The sequence below is a fragment of the Grampus griseus genome (genome assembly GCF_964374135.1).
Source record: "Grampus griseus genome assembly, chromosome: 1".
NCBI lineage: Eukaryota > Metazoa > Chordata > Mammalia > Artiodactyla > Delphinidae > Grampus > Grampus griseus.
Genome location: NC_139017.1, coordinates 82,641,606 through 82,663,016, shown reverse-complemented (window position 1 = coordinate 82,663,016; position 21,411 = coordinate 82,641,606). Strand labels below are relative to the sequence as shown.

At 40.9% G+C, this 21,411-nt stretch overlaps 1 protein-coding gene across 4 annotated transcripts; it reads right to left on the bottom strand.

Moving 5' to 3' along the window:
* Window positions 1-40: 40 nt before the first annotated feature.
* Window positions 41-20,604, bottom strand: AMPD1 (adenosine monophosphate deaminase 1). 4 transcript variants are annotated; one of them, XM_082655892.1, is made up of 16 exons: window positions 20,475-20,575; window positions 19,179-19,190; window positions 15,668-15,848; window positions 14,186-14,357; window positions 10,819-10,984; window positions 8,039-8,258; window positions 7,448-7,577; window positions 6,225-6,419; window positions 5,508-5,639; window positions 4,582-4,745; window positions 3,088-3,214; window positions 2,741-2,904; window positions 1,939-2,059; window positions 1,111-1,284; window positions 807-917; window positions 41-445 (listed from the first exon to the last, which is right to left on the bottom strand). In XM_082655892.1, exons 1-16 carry the CDS (start codon window positions 20,494-20,496, stop codon window positions 287-289), a joined length of 2,250 nt encoding a protein of 749 aa, XP_082512018.1. In that variant the 5' UTR covers window positions 20,497-20,575; the 3' UTR covers window positions 41-286. The 4 variants fall into 4 exon arrangements, with proteins under 4 accessions (XP_082512018.1, XP_082512019.1, XP_082512016.1 ...); XM_082655890.1 differs by lacking the exon at window positions 19,179-19,190 and having other exon boundaries at window positions 48-445; window positions 20,475-20,604; XM_082655891.1 differs by lacking the exon at window positions 19,179-19,190 and having other exon boundaries at window positions 50-445; window positions 14,186-14,351; window positions 20,475-20,604.
* Between the last annotated feature and the right edge of the window lie 807 nt (window positions 20,605-21,411).

The window sequence follows — 21,411 nt, the reverse complement described above, 5'->3', positions numbered from 1 at the left end:
TTTTAAAGGTTATATTCCATTTACAGTTATTATAAAAAATTGGCTATATTCCCTGTGTTGTACAATTGTGCAGGTTATTAACTTCACCAACCTCAGTTTACTCATCTTCCCCAAAATGGAGGTAATAATACCTATAAAGTTGTGCAAAACATTAAATGAAATAATGTCAATGGAACAATATCTAATACAATCTTTGGCTTGTAGTAGGGATTCAATAACTGGTAACTATTGTTATTCACACTCTACAATGAAAATCTCACCCATATCATTATTTGGTTTATTTGTTTTATTCTCCTGATTTAATGCCTTCAGCAATTAAATTAAGTTCATAACACCAGGTTTCGTAGCGATAGGCCATGCGGATTTGGGCCACATTTGTCTTTCGGATGTCATTTCCAGTAGGACCTTCTTCAAGGTAATTATCACCCAGAAACTTTACTTTCTCCTATAAGAGAAAAGGAAACAGAATGATTGTTGTCCCTTTTTACCCTGATATAGACAATAATTACATCCTCCACCAAGATTCCTTCCTTAGGTTAGCTACGGGCAAGAGGAAAACAATAAACCATTAAAAGCACTCATCCAGTACCTCAATGTGCACGGTCTGCTGAGAAATCAATTATATTTTATTTCCCTTGCCCAAAAAGCATGGCCAGAGAGACAGAATAGTTTTTTCTAGTCCCTGTCCATAGTAATTGCACATGATTTGTGAAATAATTTTTCAACATGTTTCCCCAACTAATTTTTCAATATTCAAGTTGCCAAATTCTAAACTCAGAAGGAGAGCCAGTCAAGGGCAGGTCTACCTCATGAGAAATTCCACATTGCAGAACACTGTTTCTTGCCACTTCACACATATCACAGGTACTCAGCTTGAAGACTTGTGCAGCAATGGCATATTCTTCCATTAGGGGCTCCTTGGGTTATTTATTTAAATGAGGCCAAAAAAAAAAAAGGAAGAAAGGAAGAAAAAGGAATGCATTAAAAGAAATAACCCACATCCTGCACAAAAAGAATAATGAAATATCTTGATTTGACTTTAAAATTCTGGGTGGTAAACAACATTTCAGCAAAAATATACTTGTATTACTCAAAATTCCATATGTGTACCTTGGTGAAGTGGAATTGCATCGGGTCATCTGTAGACAGTGAGATCATTAGCCCTTTCTGGAAGAAATCTAAAAACGGATTTTTGGCATATTCTAGAAATAAGCTGTTGTTACTTAATGGCGACATAGCGATGGGAATCTGGGCTAAGAAAAACAAATACTGTAACACAGGACTCTGTAAAGGAAGAGTGAAAAAAAATTTTTTTAATGTTGAGAAAGGGATACAAACTAGAAAAGTTAAAACTTCCTGGTTACCTCAAGTTTTACCTTTCAACAAAATTATCACCTATTCTTTAAATCCCCTTGTAAAGAAGAATAATAGCTTTTAAATGTAAATACTATTTAGAAGAAATTTATTTGGGATCAATTTTCAGAAGCATTGAGTCAAACCCAGCTGTTTGTGTTTTAATTGTCTAGTTAGTTAGGCAAAAGACTTCACCTTGAAACATTTTTTTTCCCTACAAGAAAGTTCTGACTCACACCAGAGGCATTTTAAAACATGCTATAACATGAAATCTGGTGAAAACCAGTTTCAGGTAAGCCAAGCTGCCTCTGATTTATCCCTTGTCAGAGTTCTAAAATGCAAGTCAGGCGATCTGCATTAACTCCTCCCTGCCACCAACTATCTAGGTAATCTTGAGCAACTTCCTTTACTTCTCTGGGCCTCTGTAAAATGAGATGCACTAAATAATCTCAAAAATCTTTTTTGCTCTACTTTAATTTGATTCCAGTGTTGATAATGACTTGTGACAGAATGATAAGGGGAAAAAATGCTGTTCCTCTAGCTCCAGTATAAAAGTTAATATTGAGAAGAGAGCTTCCAACTCACCTTTTTTAAATTCAGGCCATGAGAGATATTATCTGCTGTCATGAATGCTGTCATGAGATGGGTGAGAGCTCCAGCTTCCCCACAGTGAGGTCGGAACAGAAACGTATTCATGCCTCGTTCCCTAGGGAAACGGAGCTACTATAGCAATCACAGGTGACTGACTGGGACCTGGCAACAGTGCTGGGCATAGAGTGATTTATAAGAAAATCTGGTAGGAAACACCAGAACACTCTGAAAGGGAGTGGGGTATCCAAAGTATTCAGCAAAACTGACAATTCCAAATCATAATCTTAATTCTTCCCAAACACAGGCTTTTTGAAAAAAGAGACAACATAGGATATGAGGGTATGGAGGAAAGTTTTGATTACCTGAACAGAAACATCTTCAGTTTCCACCCAACTTTTACCAATATCACCATGTCGTTGTTTCTCCTACTCACACTTCAGCGGGGAAACATTTCCAGAAAACCCCATTATGATAGTCCTCTATTTATTCCTTACCCAGATATATCAAGAAAGGTAAAATGTATGGAATTTTATAGTAAATTGCACAGTGATTAGTGTAAATTCCTAAACTTCCAAAGAAAAGGAACTGTGAAAGTTACTCAAGGCTCCAAACTGTCCATTCCTGCCCCTAAATAAATAAAGAAACCGAAGAAAAAGACAAGGGAAAGAAATTTCTGCTCTGGGCCAGCTGGCAGCATCCCAGCAGCGTAGGCCCTCAACCACCTAGGGTGCCAATGTATGAGGAAAGAGGTGTGCTAAATAGATTCTCCTTCTAGCTCCAGTTCTCATCTACTTACTTTCTCAGGCTGTTGAGCACCGTGATGTTTGCGTACATATAGTAGGCATAGTAAGTGTAAGATGGATTCTTTTCCATGGTCCACTCCTGGGGCTTAGGGCTCTTGGAGGAGAACATGTGGCCGCTGTGTTTGGACTCATCATCCACACTGTCGAAGCCAGTAATCTGTCAGGAAGAGTGAGCCACGTAATGGGTTCAGTCCGAAGGCAGGGTCCCGGCCCTCAGACAAACTTTCAGCTTCCAAAGGCAAGGACCAAATGTCAGAGATAAGCATCAAGAATTAATCATGGTTAGGTAGGCGGGCTGGTTCATGTGCAGCCGTAGGAAGGCTTGCAGGGCCATGCTTACATGCTTGAGGAAGACACTGAGGTCTGGGTGAGCCTGGGGGTTGATGGTGGCCTCAAACACTGGCATGAAAATATTCTCCAGCATCTTTCCGAAGTGTGGAAGGAAATTCTTAGATCGGAACACATCACTAGAGGCAGGAATGAAGAGAATTTAGGAGGAAAAGATTTTTTGGACTAATAGTTCAAAGCAAAGGACCAAAGGCAAGCAAAGGACTAAATGCCATGTTCAGGAGAAGACCTAGTGTCTCCATCCTAGGTCCACTCTGGTACATTCTTCTTGGTTACCCATAATGAAGGATTCAGTTTGGGTTTGGCATAGGAGGTATAAATTTCTTGTTGGACCACATGCCCCTATATCTTCTACAAATCCTCTGTGGTAAGAAAACTAAACGTTCACAGCTAAGTCCAGATAGAAAATGAAGAGTATGGGAACTCTGTCATGAAAGTTTCAATGATTTTTACATGTGTGGTATCGTGAGCGTGAAACAGTTATCAAGAACACCTATGATATGCTGTGGCCAGGGGGCAATCTAACAAATTCTTATATAGCACACAATATATGCCATCCACTCTTTTAAGTGGCCAGAAGTATTAGCTAATTTAATCCTCATAAAACACAATAAATTAGGTACCATTATGACCCCATTTTAAAGATGATGAAACTAAGGCACAGAGAGGTCACACAACTTGCCAAGGTCACACAGCTAGTAAGTGGTAGAGCCAGGATTCAAGCATAGCCAGTCCAGAGCCAGGGCCCATGCTTCTAACCACCACACTCTAATGCTTTAATATCTCTTCCTTAATGATATTAGACAGGATGTTTTACTCCAGTCAAAAAGCTACTTTTATTTTTGGCTAAAGAGACAGGATAAAACTCTTGCATTGTCACAGGGCACACACAGCATGGAGGTAGGTGGCTAGACAATATATAAACACTTAAGTTAGATAAAAGATCAATGATATGAACATCCCTGAGGGCAATGAGTAATTAGCAGGTGATAATACCATTGATAAATACTCATTAATCATAGAGAACTTGAGCACTTGTAGATGAGACAATCGACAGACAGTGGTAGAGGTTCTGATACAAGAAAGGTACACCCCAGTACAGATGCGCATGGGAAAGAGTGAACTGGACACAGAGAGGAAGACCAAGAGAAAGAAAATGTATAGTAAAATGTATATAGTTCTTATCTTAAGTCTTAATCATTCTCAAGAAGTTATTTTGTGATCTGCATAAAGTCCCCTGTTTTACAAAACAAAACCAAAAAACCTGGTTAGAAAACTGAACTGAAATGATCTTCCTAACTCCTGTCTGTCATCAAGAGTGCTAAACCCAGAAGGGACAAAATCAGGCACCCGGGCCCCAGTACTGACTGCTGTTTAACAAAGCTTATTTCTGTCCAGATGTGCTGCACATTCCTTGTTGGTGTGGAGGAGGTGAGGCAGGTGGGAGGAAGGCAGGCTTCAGGGTTTCCAGTGGGTGGGTACGTACTAGATCCTGGGGACCTGGATCATCCATGTCATGTTGGGGCAGTAGATGTGGTTTCGGACGAACCAGGTGGAGAGTTTGCTCCACTCATCAGGACTGCGGCCGTAGATAGACAGGCGGGGCTCAGTGTGCTGGTACTTGGCGTCCACCAAGTCTGCACCTACCTCCTGCAAAGCCAAGAGAGGAGTCCAAAGCCAGGAATTCCCACGGGTCCCTCAGGGGTCTAAACCTGTGGGGTCTAGGGAGAGGAGATGGGTACTAAGAAGAACAGAGGAAATGTGAAAGGCAGTCAGAGGAAAACTATCAAGGTTAAGATGTAAGGAGCCTGAGAGGTGAGGGGGAGTTAGTCGGGCTAAAAGACTGATAGGATGTAATGGAGTCTAGAGAGAAAAACAGTCAGACTAAAGACGATGAAATCCCAAGGCACCGCTGCAAAAGAAATTCAGTTTTCATATGCCCCCTATATCTCCAAACACACATCTCCCAACTGCACCTGTCATTCCTGCCTCCTAATGTTCAGGTGTCATGAAGATCAGGATGGATTCTGATCCTAATTCTTCCTGAACTTACAACTCCAAAAGCCTGGAAGAGCCAGGTCCTTAATCCCAAATCCACACCCTTAGGGTCTCTGTCCTAGGAATCAAGGTCTTTGAAAATCATTACAGTGAATGTTTCAGAAGAAATTATCACATTCATTTGTGTATTGCCTGACCCCAGGGATAGCACGCTCCCTCCCTCCCTCCCTCCCTCCTTTCCTTCCTTCCTTCCCTCTTTTCTCTTTCCTTTTTTCCCTCTCTCCTTCTTCCCTCCCTCCCTTTCTTCTTCCCTCCTTCCTTCCTTCCCTCTTTTCTCCTTCCTTCCCTCCCTCTCTTCTTCCCCCTCCTCAAGAACCAGGCCAGGTACCATAGATCTGGTTGATTTCTCCTCACCTTGATGATAGTGGCAAAATATTCCCCATTAATGTAATTGTCTGTCTTCAGGTAGAGGTCCCGTAGCTCACTTGCTCCTACAGGATTGTATTTGTCATTGAACTTATCAAAACGCTGGAAAGTCTGACGTCCCTGCATCAGGAAACAGGAGCACAAGTATATCTTTATCAGAGCTGCCTGAACACAGAGAGTTAGGGAATGGCCACAAGGAACAGTGGCCTGGTAACAGGAGAAGGGCTTGGCGCAGAGCAACTAAGCCAGTGCGCCACAACTACTGAGCCTGTGCTCTAGAGCCCATGAGCCACAACTACTGAGCCCGCGTGCTGCAACTACTAAAGCCCGTGCCTAGAGCCCGTCTCCACAACAAGAGAAGCCACCACAATGAGAAGCATGCACACCCCAATGAAGAGCAGACCTAGCTCACCACAACTAGAGAAAGCCCATGCACAGCAACGAAGACCCAACACAGCCAAGAATAAAATAAATAAAATAAATTTATTTAAAAAAACAAAAAACAAAACAGGAGAAGGGCTTGGGCTCCAAGAATGGAATCCAATACAGCTGACAATGAGAGAACCTCAAAGTTGTCCATGGGTTCTTTCAGTTAGCATGGTAAGCCCACGTAGTTTAGCGGGCTCTGAGAAGGGAGAGTTTGTAGGGGAAAGGTGTGTGGGGTTCTGAGAATTAGATGAAACTGACATTATCTTTTCAACCTACAGCATGAACATCCAGAGAATCGACAGTCAGGTCGTAGGGATGCATTTTTAATTTAGCAAAAAGTTCCTTTAGGGTCAGATTTTTCTCCTTGGTGCTATAGACCACTCTGTCAGCATCAACTTGGTAAGATTTCTTAATAAAGCGAAGTAGATGTTTCTGGTTCATGCAAGCGGCTGCATGGATATGGGTATCAACCTGTGTGTACATTCAGACAAAGAAAAACCAACAATCAGCTTGAGTTATGCTTCTCTGTGGTGCCTGCCAATCCCACTGTGATGGGAGAAAGGAGTATATGATAGGGGTGTGACCTGGCAGCTGGTGGAGGTGGCCGAGCAAAGAATGAACCCATAGCACCTTTTTGTGCCCTTGTGAGGATGTGAAAGTTTAGGCTGGATACAGTAATATTGCCTGCTTCTCCTGGATATCTGTGCATCAAATTTACTTCCTACATTTGATCCACACAAAAGTCTTAGGGACAATTCTCCACCCATGAGACACAGCTGGAAGTGAAGCAGCTGCTACAGCTTTCAGCCCCAAAGGGAGAAAGGTTGAAATGATGAAGCCATGGCACAGCGATGGCACTTATGAGTTAGGTACTTTTATGAGTACAATTTTGTAAGCGGAAGTTTTGATAGATTAAGTAATTTGCCCAAGGTTATACAGGTGGCTGAGCCAGGGATTGGTCCCAAACCTCTGCTCATATATTTCCTACTCCCACTTCCTTGCAATCATTTAAGTGGTCAGAACACATCTTGGAAGTGTTTCTAGTTGATTAGTTTTCCATTTGCTATTCACAATCCTCTTATGAGCTAGATTGAGCAGATATATTTCCCAGTTTTACAAATGAGGAAACTGAAACTCAAATATTTAATCACTTCCTCCCCAATGTCTTACAGTCAGGAAGTAGAAGAAAGAGGACTAGAGTGAAGACCTTTCAAATCCTAGAATAGTGGTTTTTGAGGTTCTATTCGTTTTTATTATTTTTGTTGTTGATGATAACTATAATTTTTTATGGCAATAATGTGATAAACCTTTCTATGCAGAAAACAGTAGAAAAGGCATTTTAATCTTTTAGACATCATCTATCTCCTTTCATGAAGTTCTACTGAACCTGCAGAAATCTTACATGAATCAGAAAAACAGTATCTTTCTTGTCCTGTTCAAGAAATAAGTGGATTAATGTTTTTGTCCAGGAATGACCCCTGAGCACCGAATATGTTTACCTTCCTGCAGTTGTAAAAATCCCGGTGGGGGTTGCTCTTCAGCTCCTTCAACTCATCCATCTCATTGAGCATCTGATGGACCTGGAACTTGGAGGAGAGGAACTTCAGGCGCCGGTGGGTATAGGTCTTACTGTGAAAATTAAATCATGATTGTAAAAAATTCCAGACATCTAAGGAAAACAGTCACAATTTCAAAACCATCAGGACCCTTATAACCTGTAGAAAACTATTATGTTTGTTTCCAAATGGAACTGGCTTACTCTGCATTAATCTAACTTGAAAAGTATTGGGCTCCAAGGACTTAATCTTTTCATCAAAATTGTACATAAATAATAATGAGGGAGGATTGGGGCTCAAAGCCTGTCTCAGCCACCTGTGTGACTTTGGGCAAATCACTTAACTCGTCAAAGTCTCAGCGTGTAAATCGGGAGTTATAAAAATACCCACCTCATAGAACGATTGTGAGGAGAAAAAGAAACAATGCACATGAAGGTTTTAACATAGTGTTTGAACCTTGTAAGCAATTAATTAATACGTAGTCTTACTGTTAGTAGTAGTAATAGTAGCAGTAGTTTAGGTCTTAACACTTACACAGGTCCTTGAGCAATTAAAGCAAGTAAAAAATTCATATCATCTAAGAAGGTGTCCAGATTTGGGTAAGGAAGTGGCTTAGGCTCCTCTTTGCTGGCTGCTTCTTCATTAGGATAGATGTAAACCACACCGTCCTTCATTTTGAGGTGATAACCGAGGTTTTCCGGGAGGTTATCTGTTCGGAAGGGGTCTTCTCTCTTCTTCATGGGAGGGGTAAAGACTTTTTCAATAAAACACACAATAATATATCAGCACATAGAATGAATGACCACATAAAAATAACCAAAGTTAAATACTGTAAGATCTCATTTGTATGGAATTCTGTATGTCATAAGTTGTAATTATCCAGAGCTAAGCTAAAGTTTATTTTTACATTATTTCCCAAAGGTGACTAAATTAGTAGTATAAAATAACAATAACATTTTATCTAGTGTAAGAATGATTTTCAAGTTCTTCAGAATTTCTGTTTATATAATTGCAATACTTCTTACAAACCATTTTCGTTATTCATTAAAATTGTTAAAATCTTCCTGTTAAGAGCATTTTATTAACATTTGAGATAACTGCGTAGAAATAAAAGTAAAACTACCGTTAAAATGTAGAGTTTGGGCCTTTTCCTTATTTAAACCAAGCTTCTCTATCAGTCTTAATTTAGAGTGGTTATTTTTTAACAGACAATTTTTTTGAGCAGTTTTAGGTTTTAGGGGGGTGGTGTGATGAATTGGGAGATTGGGATTGACATATATACACTAATATGTATTAAATGGTTAACTAATAAGAATCTGCTGTATAGGGCTTCCCCGGTGGCGCAGTGGTTAAGAATCCGCCTGCCAATAGAGGGAACATGGGTTTGAGCCCTGGTCCGGGAGGATCCCACATGCCGCGGAGCAACTAAGCCCGGGCACCGCAACTGCTGAGCCTGTGCCCTAGAGCCCGCGAGCCACAGCTACTGAGCCCGAGTATCACAACTACTGAAGCCCGCGTGCCTAGAGTCCGTGCTCCGCAACAAAGTGAAGCCACCACAGTGAGAAGCCCGCGCACCGCGAGGAAGAGGAGCCTCCGCTCTCCACAGCTAGAGAAAGCCCACGTGCGGCAGCGAAGACCCAACGCAGCCAAAAATAAATAAATAAATAAATTTACTAAGAAACATATATATATATTTCAAAAAAAGAACCTGCTGTATAAATTTTGATGACCAAAAGAAAAAAAAAAAGAAAAAAGAAAATGTTGGCACATTTTCTATCCAAAACTGAGATAAGGAATACGAAAGAAGTGAGACAGTACATTGCTATGTCAAGTATAAACTTTCGAGTCCCTACTCTTAAATATACTAGAGAGATAAAGTATAATTTAGGAGAAACAAAGGCAAGTCATCCTAAATGTCAATACTATAGAAGATGAACAAACCAATGTTATGAGTTACCAAACTGGAACATGTTTACTATGATTTTAATATTAAAAGGAATTAAAGAGAAGAAGCTCTAGAACTGGAAATTTTTAACAACATAACAAGTTGATAGTTCAAAAACCTTAAATAGCTGCCTCCCCTGAATTTCAATTCTAGAAGTCTAATCCTAAAGATAATAGAGCAATTGTACAAAGATGTCTTAATAAAGATGTTTATTGTAACCTTGTTGGAAATAAACTTTTTTTTTTTTTTTTTTTTTTTGTGGTACGCAGGCCTCTCACTGCCGTGGCCTCTCCCATTGTGGAGCACAGGCTCTGAACGCGTAGGCCCAGCGGCCATGGCTCACGGGCCCAGCCACTCCGCGGCATGTGGGATCTTCCCGGACCGGGGCACGAACCCGTGTCCCCCGCATCGGCAGGCGGACTCTCAACCACTGCGCCACCAGGGAAGCCCTGGAGATAAACTTTTAAAAGTCAGAAATCTAAACGCCTAAATATAGGAATTGATTAAATAAATTATGATACAGTTATACAATAGAAATTATTAAAATATGATTGTTTAAAAATATGTACTATATAAGAAAGAAAGTAAAAATGAGATATGTAAATAAAGTGCTATGGAAAGTCAAAACCTGTAGTTTACTTTTGTACAGAGGTCAGAGGAAGGAAGGAAATGATAATGGTCGAGCTGTACCTTGAAGGATGAGACTGGATCTGGACATTTGGACATATAGTAAAAAAGTGAAAGGAAGGGCAATGCAGCACAGGGAATGGCATGGCAACAGTACAGGGGCAGGAATGTGCTGAACTAAATGGACAACAGGATATGCTTCCAACCAGGACAAAGAGTTCAAAGGTGGAGTAAAGGAGGTAAGTTTATAAATAGATTGAGTGTGCAAGTCCAAAAATAAATAAATAACAGATAAATAAAACATAGTTAGAAGGCTAGATGGTGGTAGGCCTTGAATGCCAGGCTCAAGACTGGACTTAACTTTGTAGGGGGCGTAGTTAAAGGTTTTTGTCAGGAGAAGGATGTGCTCAGATCTGTTTTATAATAACTGGTACCAAAGTGAGGATGAACTGAAAGGAAGTGAGATTAGAATTTAACAGAGTAGTTAGGAAGCTATTGCAATGATCTGGACAAAGAGAAATATGCACCTAAATTAGAGCTTGAGGAATGGTGAAGAGAGGAGGTTCTGAGAGATATTGTACAGACTGAATCAAGTGATTGGGCACTTGGGCGGGAGAGAGAACGGAGCCAAAGATGACTATGATATCTTAAAACTGGGTTACTTATAATCATGGGGCACTTTTAACAGTTAGTAGTTAAACCTAAAGCTATATTCCAGACATTATATAAGAAAATTACTTACCTGGATAGAAGCTCTCATTTGCTACCGAAGCCTCACCCTCAATGTTCCTCAAGTACTGGGAAGGGGTTTTTGGAAACCTCTGAAATGACTTCTGCATATATTTCTCCCGTATACACAATGCCCGATAAAGACCTTTGCAAACCATTTCGAAATCTTCAACCGTAACCTACCAAGAAAATTTCACAGTAGCTCCTGTGAAAACTGGAGAAGTGGGGAAAGCTTGTCATTGGCACCTCCCAGCTCTCCTGGGTGTCACAGCCCCTGCTGAGCCGCTCCTACTTCTCACTCAACTTGGGCCCTGGGTCTCCCTCAAGGAGCAGGCCCTGAAGTTTTAATCGCTCTTCCATTCCTGCCCAAACGTGTCTGTCCTATGAGTCTTTCCTTACAGTCCCATATTTGTTTTTGGTTTTTGCTAGATAGCAGTGATTATCTAACAAATATGATTAAAAGGACCCATTCTAACATGGACAATACTTTCTCCAGGTAGCAAAAGAACATTTTAAGTATAGGCTTCTGAAGACAACATCTCAACTGAAAGACAATGTTGGTGTAATATGAGAACTCAGATCACCTGCTGGTCAGTGTGGAAAATATTGGGGAAGGAATAAAGTGTCACACTTCCCTCAAACCCTGTCGCCCATGCACTGCTTTCTGTAGCTAGAGACGGATCAGAATATCATCCTGTGAGAAGTCATTCTTTGGGATGGTTTTGAACAGGATTTTATCTGGGACTAAAAACAGATTATAGAGTAAAATTTTCTTAGAACTGCTGGAAATTTCCTAAAACTGACCTATTTTTGGGCTTCCCTGGTGGCGCAGTGGTTGAGAGTCCGCCTGCCGATGCAGGGGATGCGGGTTCGTGCCCCGGTCCGGGAAGATCCCACATGCCGCAGAGCGGCTGGGCCCATGAGCCATGGCCGCTGAGCCTGCGCGACCGGAGCCTGTGCTCCGCAGCGGGAGAGGCCACGGCAGTGAGAGGCCCGCGAACCGTAAAAAAAAAAAAACTGGCCTATTTCCCTGACCCCATCCCCAACTCCTGGCTGGGCTTGACATGCCCACAGTTATAACTCTAAATCATTGCATGCTCATCATCAGAACCCAAAGACTTTCTGGGACCAATGCAAGCTTGTTCCCAATGGTTTGAAGTCCAGATATTAATCCTGAACAGTTGAACTCTTTTTAATGACTTGTTGACCTTGACCAAGAGAGTCTGGCACAGGTGCTAGGTCTGGGGGTCTGCTTCCAATAGCACGCTTGTTCCTTTGCTACCTAATGGGCCAGCCACCTAAAGCTCCTTGAGGACAAGAGCTGGATCTTATCCACCTTCTCGTCCTCAGCACTTAGCACACAGTGCCTGGCACAGAGTATGTGCTCAATAAGGACTGATTACAATGAATTTGTTGTTTACCTGGGATGAATGGCCTTGGGAACTTAGCCCTAATTCCCCCTTTACTTCTCTGTTCAGTTATAAGGGCAAAGACTGATTCAGGTACAGGCCACAACTAGGTGGAGTGTAGCTCAGCAGCTCAGCCACCTTCAGCTACCCGGTGTAGCCACATACTTGGTTCTTCAAAGAAATTATACTCCAATAAAGATGTTAAAAAAAAGAAAAAAGAAAGAAAGAAAAAAAAAGACTCCAGACCAAGATTTCAGGTGCCCTCCAGCTTTTATAGGAGGAGAAGCTAATCCCTGACTTCTGTGAGCCTTGTCCTTCCTCTCATCTTCTTTCTTTTTATTCCTGTTTTCATTTCCACCAAGCACATAGGGATCAAGTTTTAATATTTGTGGTTTTTTTGAACTCTGGCCTTCTCCAAACTTTGTTTGCCATGTTGCTATTAAACATTTTGTTTCAGTTATTTAGCATCTAAAATCCCTGCCATTTGTAGAGCACACATGTTACCATGCAGAAAACGAATAAACAAGAATAGTGTCCATTTCATTGCTCTGTCATTTTTAAATATCTTGGAACTGACCCTAAGTGGGTCAGTTACATGAGAAGAGGGTTTAGGACCAGTCATTAAAACTATATTTGGAGCATAGACCAATGGCTAAACAGCAATTTCACCAATATGATGCTGATTTTGCAAGTCCGTGTGGCAGAGGTTTATTTATTGACCAACTGTTCTGGGTAGGACAAGCAGGTCAAGTTGTTTGCAACTTGAGTTTACTATCCCTGTGGCATACCAGAATCTGTTCCAAGCAATAATCTACTGTGTAAGCATCTGCTATGAAATTGGAAAGGACAGTTGGTCGAAAAACAGCAGCTGCATTAGAATGTTCTGACCTCTCTCTCATCTTCTTCTTCTTTTTTTAAAAAATAAATTTATTTATTTACTTTTGGCTGCGTTGGGTCTTCGTTGCTGCGCACGGGCTTTCTCTAGTTGTGGCAAGCAGGGGCTACTCTTCGTTGTGGTGCATGGGCTTCTCATTGCAGTAGCTTCTCTTTGTTGCAGAGCACAGGCTCTAGGCACGCGGGCCTCAGTTGTTGTGGCACGTGGGCTCAGTAGTTGTGGCTTGCGGGCTCTAGAGCGCAGGCTCAGTAGTTGTGGCGCACGGGCTTAGTTGCTCCAGGGCATGTGGGATCTTCCCGGACCAGGGATCGAACCCATGTCCCCTGCATTGGCAGGCAGACTCTTAATCACTGCGCTGCCAGCGAAGTCCTCTCTCATCTTCTTTCCTCTCCACTCTTCTTTCCTCTTTTCTCTCTCTTTCTCCTGATCTGTTTTCTTTGATTGGTTAATGCTACCTGCAGCCCTTCTCTCCATTCTAGGTCTGCTCTGGGTCCATCTTTCCCCAAGAGCCCCTCCCCACTCTGCCCCCCGGGCCTCCCTGAGGCTCCCTTTCCTGCTTTATGATGCCCTCAGTGAGACTAGTTCAGTTGCTACTCTCTTTGGTTCTTTTGCCAGAATCTGTCCACTGTATTCTGTAACACACACATCACATTCTACTGCGTATTCGCATGTGCAAGCAAATGAGATAAAGGAGGAGAAATTATGTGACATGATAAAAGCAAAACAGAAATATGTCATAGCATATCGTAAACAACAAGGTCCTACTGTATAGCACAGGGAGCTATATTCAGTACCCTGTGATAAACCATAATGGAAAAGAATATATATATATATATATATATAAAACTGAATCAATTTGCTGTACAGTAGAAGTTAACACAACATTGTATATCAATCATCAATAAATTTTTTTTAAAAGTTGTAGCATATTGGTATTGAAATGTGATAATGAAGTATAGCAAAGGACAGGTGAGCTAACACCGTCTTCAAAAGGAAGGGGAGGAAGGAAAGAAGCTGAAACAATCAAGCTGAGTATCTTTCTAGCAGCTACATGTGAGGGGCAAGAAGCAACTCACCCCAGAGGAATAATCGCCTGTGATCTGCACTCTCTGAAAATCAGGCACGGTCTCGTAGGTGGGAGACGAAGAAATGTATTCATCAATGTGGGACAATTTGGTGGAAGATGTTTCACTTTGTGGAACGGACAAACTAATGGTCCTCTGTCCAAAGGAACGCTTTTTTCTCGGTTTGAAATTGAAAAATAAAAAGAGTTAACTTTATCTTCATTGCGAGTTTCATTGTGATAAGTTGATGTTCCACTATACAATTTCATTTTGAGAAAAAGAGTGAAAATTAAATGTGGGCTGGGTGTCAGAAACAGGATCCAACCTTATGGAAAGGGGTATCATGTTAGAGTGTTCCCTTCGTCCTCGTATACCTTGGAAGAGTGGGTCTTGGGGAATGTACTAGAAGACTCTCAGCATGACACTGTCCTGCACAGGAGGCCCACTCCCAGCAGAACAGGAAGTCTGGGTGCTGCAGTAAGCACAGGCTATGTCAGTTAGTACCTGTGTCATTTGGTGCGTGTCCCTTAAATTCTGTGAGCTTCTGTATCTCTCTCTAAAAAAGTGGTGTAATGATGTCTACCATTCAGGATTTCTGTGAGATTTAATGTTTATAAAATGCTTAGCACACTACCTGGAACTTGTAAGTTGCTTAATCAACATTACTTCCTCAAATCAACATGTATTTATTCCGTTTCTACCTTGACCCATGCCCTGTGTTAGGTCCTATGGGGGATGCCAAAGAAGGTGGATTGCTGTTATTTCCTTAAAGAAATAAAACCAAGGGAAGGACTGCAGAATGACCTCCCCATGAAGCTGGTTGGGGGAGGGGAGTGTTTTGAGGAGGGGGGGTCCAAGTAAGTGGTCAATAACAGGTTTGAGAACTAAACTGTGGCACATAGTGACAGGTAGTGAGTACTAGAGTAGTTCAAAGAAGGGAAAATAAACAGACTTTGTGGAGAGGGATCTGTTCAGGGGAGGCAGTAGTAATTACACATCACAGGCATAGGATGGGCAGCGCCTGAGGGCAGAAACGGAGAGCTGTATCCCTGAGGCCTGGAGGAGGCCAGACTGGCTGAAGGGCAGGATTCCTATCAGGCAGCACGACACTAAGGTTGACTAAGTACAGAGTCCAAAGATGAGGCCCTTGAGTTCCAGTTTCTGTATAGTGTGGAAACTGAGCGTGTGCTCAGCAGCCATCAGCCACTTTGGTTTGGAACAATCACGTGGTAGATCATGTCCTCTTGCTTGGGTGAACAGGAATGGTTCAACTAAAGGCAGGTTGGATGAAGGTAGGAAGGCCACTGTTTTCTTCTTTTTTGGTCCTCGTTGCTTCGCCCTAGTGTATTCAGTGTGTGTGTTTGGGGGGGTGTGGGTTTAACTCTGACAGAGTTTTTCCTCCAAGTTGAATCATCATTCAGAGTGAACTATCTGCCCTGACATTTCCCCTTCCTTGTGTCCCAACGTAATGAACATTCCACTTACACCACTTACCTCCTGCCTCCTGTGGGGGTGGACAGAGCCTCCAGCTGGAATAGGTGTTTGCACATCTCATCGTGCAAAATTGGACAGATCTCATCCACATCAAAAGGGGAGATCTCATGATGGCCTCCCTCATCTTTGACTTCAGAGGCAAACACTTTTTCAGCAAAGCTCCGTGTTGCATCATCAATACCTAAAAGGCGTTTTCACGTGTTAGTGTTCAAGCACTTTCTCAGAAGTCATCCGAGAGTTTCTGCTACACAGAAGGCACAGTGCTAAGGACTGCCCTGGGCACATGGCTCCCCTGCTCTCCGCCCAGTGTGCCAGGAACATGATGGCACTTCATGCCTATTCTCTCTTTAGTGGGTTTCTGTGTGGGTAGCTTGGAAATCCATTCTCAGAATCACGGGTCAGATTCTTACAGCACACTTTAGAGGGTCCTAAAGATGGGATTGGGCTCTTGCAGGACTAGCACTTAACCCAAGATCACCTGTTTCTGGCGGGGCTAAGTTTGATTTCATAGTAACCATGCAGCATAGTCCTTCCTATCAGGTTGGTGGAATTTTTCTGACGGTTTTAAAGATGCGGATAGGGTTGTTGGTCCTTGGCGTTCTTCTTCCTGAACAGAATAAGTGATCTAAACCGTTCTGAGAAATAAATGTGTACTTTAGGGCCTTTCTTCCTCATAAGACAGATATTGTGTTTCTGTCACACATCACAACCTCATTTTTTTCAAACCCTGATGACTTGGTGATGTGCTGGTGTTGGGGGCGGGAAGGGAATCGCTAATATTTACTGCCTAGTGTTGGGAGTCCCATTTCTTGTGGATATGTGGCCTTCCATAATGAGTGACCTTTGGACAGCCCATTTTACTTTTACTTGCCTTAATTTTTCCATTCTTAAAATGGGTGGAAGGATGACCTTTTAGCCTGGCAATGAACAACCCCAAGATCCTTAGAATACAAGACAACCAGTTTTATCATATAGGGTGGTGATGGCCATCAAATATCTGCTTTTCTGTTAAGTTCTATTGTGTTTTCCAGACACCCAGCTGTTTCCATCTGAGTAGTTATAACCTCCAATACTTCTAAAAGTCTCTTGGTATTTCCAGAAAAGAGCAGGTAGCAAATAATGAGAATGGCAAACAGCTGGATATTTGGAGCAACAGCAGGAGACAAACATTCTTCATGTGATGACAAAGCAAACTGCATGCAGAGAGATAGATCCCCTCACTCCTGCTGCCCCTTCAATGTCTATACAAGTCTCCAAAATGACACATTTTCAATTACAATTTAGGTAAGTGTACTGTATTCAAGCACTGTTCTGTACTTACCAACTCCTTCACCTTCTCCTGTTTCAGTTTCCTTATGTATAAAGTGGGAATACTAATACCTACAAACCTCACTTACAAGGCTGTTGTGACATCGAGATAATGTATGTGAAAATGCTTTTTGAGAGCAATTTTTTAAAGGAAAATAAAACACCAGATTAAACTGAATGACATAATTTGGTAGCATTGCTCAGACTGTTATTTGGTATTTGGGGTTAGGTTTGGGTTATTAAGGAAACGATACATGGTATGGCTTAGTATAGGCTGAAGCATACATTGGAAATGAGAGTAATTGACTCATAACTTCACCAACGCTAACAGTCAGGTCAGCCAGTTTTCAAACCTGGCTTGTCACAGCAGAGTAACAGAGAAGCCCAATATGTTGGCTGAACTTCATGCATCTATTTGTCTCATTGAGCTCAAGCACTTCCTGAAACTGACAAGCATCTTTGGATGCTATCCCTAGTTTTTTGGCAAGCACCAAGATCCATGAAGGAACGAACAAAACACTAAGTAGATACATTTGATGACCTGAGAATGCCTCCCCACCCCACAGCCAACTGTTCCCCAGAAATAGTATCATTCCTCCCTGAGCATCACAGGCAAGCATATGCACCTAAAGGATGAATGACAAGCAGAAATTAGAAGAGGCTTCATGTACCATGGGGAGCAAATGGAAATAGGCCAGTGGGCTCTGATGATGATGAGGAGGAGAATGAAGATGACTATGCGAGTGGCTTGTCATGATGGGTCTGTGGCAATGCTCTTGGAGGTCTCAGGAGGGAAAGTATGGAAATGGAGTCCCAGGAACCAAATCCTACTTGCTTGGGATCTGGCTCTTCCAGAACAAGCATCCATTATGTGGGACTGCACACATCTATTGGTTTCACGTTTTTAAACATTGTTTTTTCTAGGTTGTAGCTAAGTCACTATAGACAGTTGAAAAGTAGAAACTCTACTCTCAAGAAGTAGCTTACATTATCACCAAAAATTATATGGTTGATATTTCCTTCCACTGAATCAACCAGTTGTTTTGGCTTCATGTAACCACAGCTGAAATTTGATTCCTAATTCAAGAGCTTTGCCTTTCAAAAATACTTCAGGGAGTGGTGGTGATTAGGGAGAGGAAAGAGTGAAACTGACATTTCAAAAGGTGAGTAGATAAGATTTGGTGACAACCTAATTCATGGAGTAAAGTACAGATGACTCCCTGAGGTTTGTATAGATAATTGCTGAGTTCTTTTTTGAGCATGTTTGAGATAATGGAGCATCTGAGTGGCAATGTCTTGAGGTTAGGACATCCACATTTAGACAGAGAATAGATAAGAGAATAGAAACAAGAAGTAGAGTGGTGAAGCAGAAAGAACACTGGACTAGGAGTGAGAAGAAGTGTCTGTGACAGCTGGGTGGCCTTGGGAAAGCCATATAGTCACTAGGAGCCTCAGTGTTCATCATCATAAAAGAGGAATATTAATAATAATAATGTCAACTTCAGAGAATTGTTGTAAAGATTGAACAAGAAATACTTTAAAAACTACACAGTACTATGCAAAGTTGGGGATTATTATTATTAACATAGGAAGTGCAAAACTCTTGAGAAAAGAAATATCATGCTTGCTGCTTCACCCAACAGACCCAGAAAAACATGCTTATTTCTCAGCAGTGCTTTATTAATGTGTAGGAAAGACAGGTTGTAGATCTTTCATCTGCCACACGGCATCTCATAGAGGAACTCAGAGGCACCAGGAGTACTATCAGTCCATCAAAGGACAAGTCTGATTTGAGATGGAGGGGAACATACATAAAAAGTTACAATTTTATCGAAAATGGGTTTCACTTTATCTGGTCACAAAAATTCACCATGGAATTTTTTGCATTGGAGGAGGGTTTACTAGGGCAGGACTCAGTAGATCCCCTTAACTAATGTCTAAAGGAGAAGATTATTTTATGTCAGAATAGCAAATGAATGTCCTCTGATGTTTCTTTAAAAAAGGGATTTTTGGAGGCAGGAAGATTCATGAGTGCATTTGCTATGCTATGGGAGATCTATGGTCATTATAAATCTTTGTTGGCTTTTAATGGTATCATTAATAAACACTGCTGAAAAATAGACATGCTTCTGAATTAAAGAATAGTATCTTTTAGAAATTGATACTTTGGCAAATGGCAGGAAAAATAGCCCAAAATACTCACGTTTTTCTTCAGCTGTATGAAATAAAATAGAACAAGATAAAATATATGTGGCTACTAATCAATGCTTTGGAATAGAAATAGGTAGGTTGGTATAAGAAAGGGGTGTGGTGGGATGTGTTATTAAAGCTCATTCTTCCATTTTTCTACAATTTGCTGCCAATAGAAAACCCTGGGAATATAGTTATTATATAGCTCTTCGTTTTCTTTTCCTTTCTAATTTGTCTCTTTAAATTTATGTTTATAATTTTAAAAAGGCACTCTTTGTAAAATGTGATTTTTAAAAACCTGATCAAGAGGGATGGAAACTCTCATACAATGCTGATTGCAGGTAAGCGAAAACAGATTATTTGGTAAACAATTAACACCTACCAAACAGCCATTTCTGAGAATCTATTCTACTGAAATAATCCTTAAACATGGAAAAAGCTTTAGGTACAAATATTATTGTCAGAGCACATTTATACTTAAAAAAATCATAAGGAACTTAAGGGATTGGTTAAGAAAATTGGAATATTATACAGCCATTTAAAATGATGTTTAGGAAGAGTTTGGAGTGCCATGGTAACTGATTAAGTTATAATGTGAAGCCAGAAAAAGGGCAGGATACAAAGTCACATGTATAATATAATCTCAACTGTGGTTTTTTAAAAAAAATTCTTTAAATTTTCAAAGAAAATAGTTTGAAAGAAAAACACTAACATGTTAAAAGTTATCTTTGGATGATGAGGATTGTGGTTTTTTTTTTTATAACTACTTTTCTAAATTTCTCAGTTTCTCTAAATGAGTGTTTATTACTCTTATTTTTCAGTGAAATGTCTCTTTTTATTTCACATGAAATGTATTATTTTATAATGAAAAAGACAAATTATTATTTTGAAAATTACTCTGTGTACAAACCTGGATTGTGAACCATCAGAATACACAGATTAATATTAATATTGCCATTATTCTCATGATTTTCAGCTAATGGTATAGCTAAAGACATTTTATAGGACCCTTCTCCCAAGTGTGGCAGCACAGGTTTTGTTTAGACTAGCAGCGTAGATAATAAATATCTTACACAGTTTTCTACTGGGATCATCAAGGATGCTACTACATGATACAGTTTTAGAAGATTACCTCCCTCCTAAAACTAAAAACCAAAATCCCCTTGGAAACCTTGTCTTGTCTTTTCCTGAAATGTACTGTTAAAATTACTATGAACCTTAAATAAAGGATTCCCGAGCTGACATGATAGTTAAAGGATTGATTGCATATTAAAAGCAGTGAACTCTACAAACACTTTTGCACACCTACCTGGAAGTTTCAACAGAGGCATTGTGCTGGGATCCTTGATTCTAGGATAGCACAGTAGAAAGGAGGAGACAGGAGACTGTGGGGATGACTGACTGACAGTATAAAACACGCTGATATTCATTTTATTATTTTGCTTTGCCCCTGTAATTTGACCCTTCTCTGCTAAAAGGAGACAGATGAGCTTTAGACCTATTTATAGCTTTAGGCATTGACTGTGAAAAACAGGTGAAGCCTTCAGTGTTTACCCTGGGATTTTAGACAAGATATCTGTGGTAGGCCAGAAATCGCATTTCAGTACTCTCTAAATCTTCCTATGGATTGGATTCTCTTCAAGTGTAGTTTTCTTGTATGACTGGACCACTGATGACTATTTTCCACCCTAGCGAAACACAATGAAATCGTCCAGCCTTCTGGAAAGTCAAGGTCCTCAGGATTTCAGTCCTGAGAACAGCTTTCTGTGGTCGGGGAATATGCTGGTACATTCATCAAACTCTCAACACACACACACACACACACACACACACACACACACACACACACACACACACACACACACACACACACACACACACACACACACCCCTTAAGAAATATTCCTGACTTGGCAGAAATTCACCTGACAGAAGTTATTTAATGAATTAAGTCATAAATTTACTTCAAATCTTGTGGAAGCACAACTGCCATCTAGAGTGCTCAGGGACCCTTACTCTATATATTGTTACAAAAAGAATATATTTCTCATGCATAACATTTTATAGTACACAAAGCACTTTCCAAATATTATCTATTTTATCCTGCTTACAATGCTATAAGGCAAGGAGCACCTTACCCTTGCTTCCCAAATTAGAAAACTGGGGCCCTGGGGAGAGACGTGCCTTACCCAAAGTCATTCTGATTGTTAATGCAAAGCCAAGTCTCTCTGGACCAAGATCTCATG

What these genes read in the sequence shown, in the direction of transcription:
- AMPD1 (XM_082655890.1), bottom strand. Translation starts at nt 20,595, where the DNA reads ATGAATATCAGCGTGTTTTATACTGTCAGTCAGTCATCCCCACAGTCT. An exon ending in GCCTCTGTTGAAACTTCCAG is followed by an intron (nt 15,849 to 20,474) that starts GTAGGTGTGCAA and finishes AACGCCTTTTAG; the next exon opens with GTATTGATGATGCAACACGG. An exon ending in CAGGCGATTATTCCTCTGGG is followed by an intron (nt 10,985 to 14,185) that starts GTGAGTTGCTTC and finishes TTTTCTTGGTAG; the next exon opens with GTTACGGTTGAAGATTTCGA.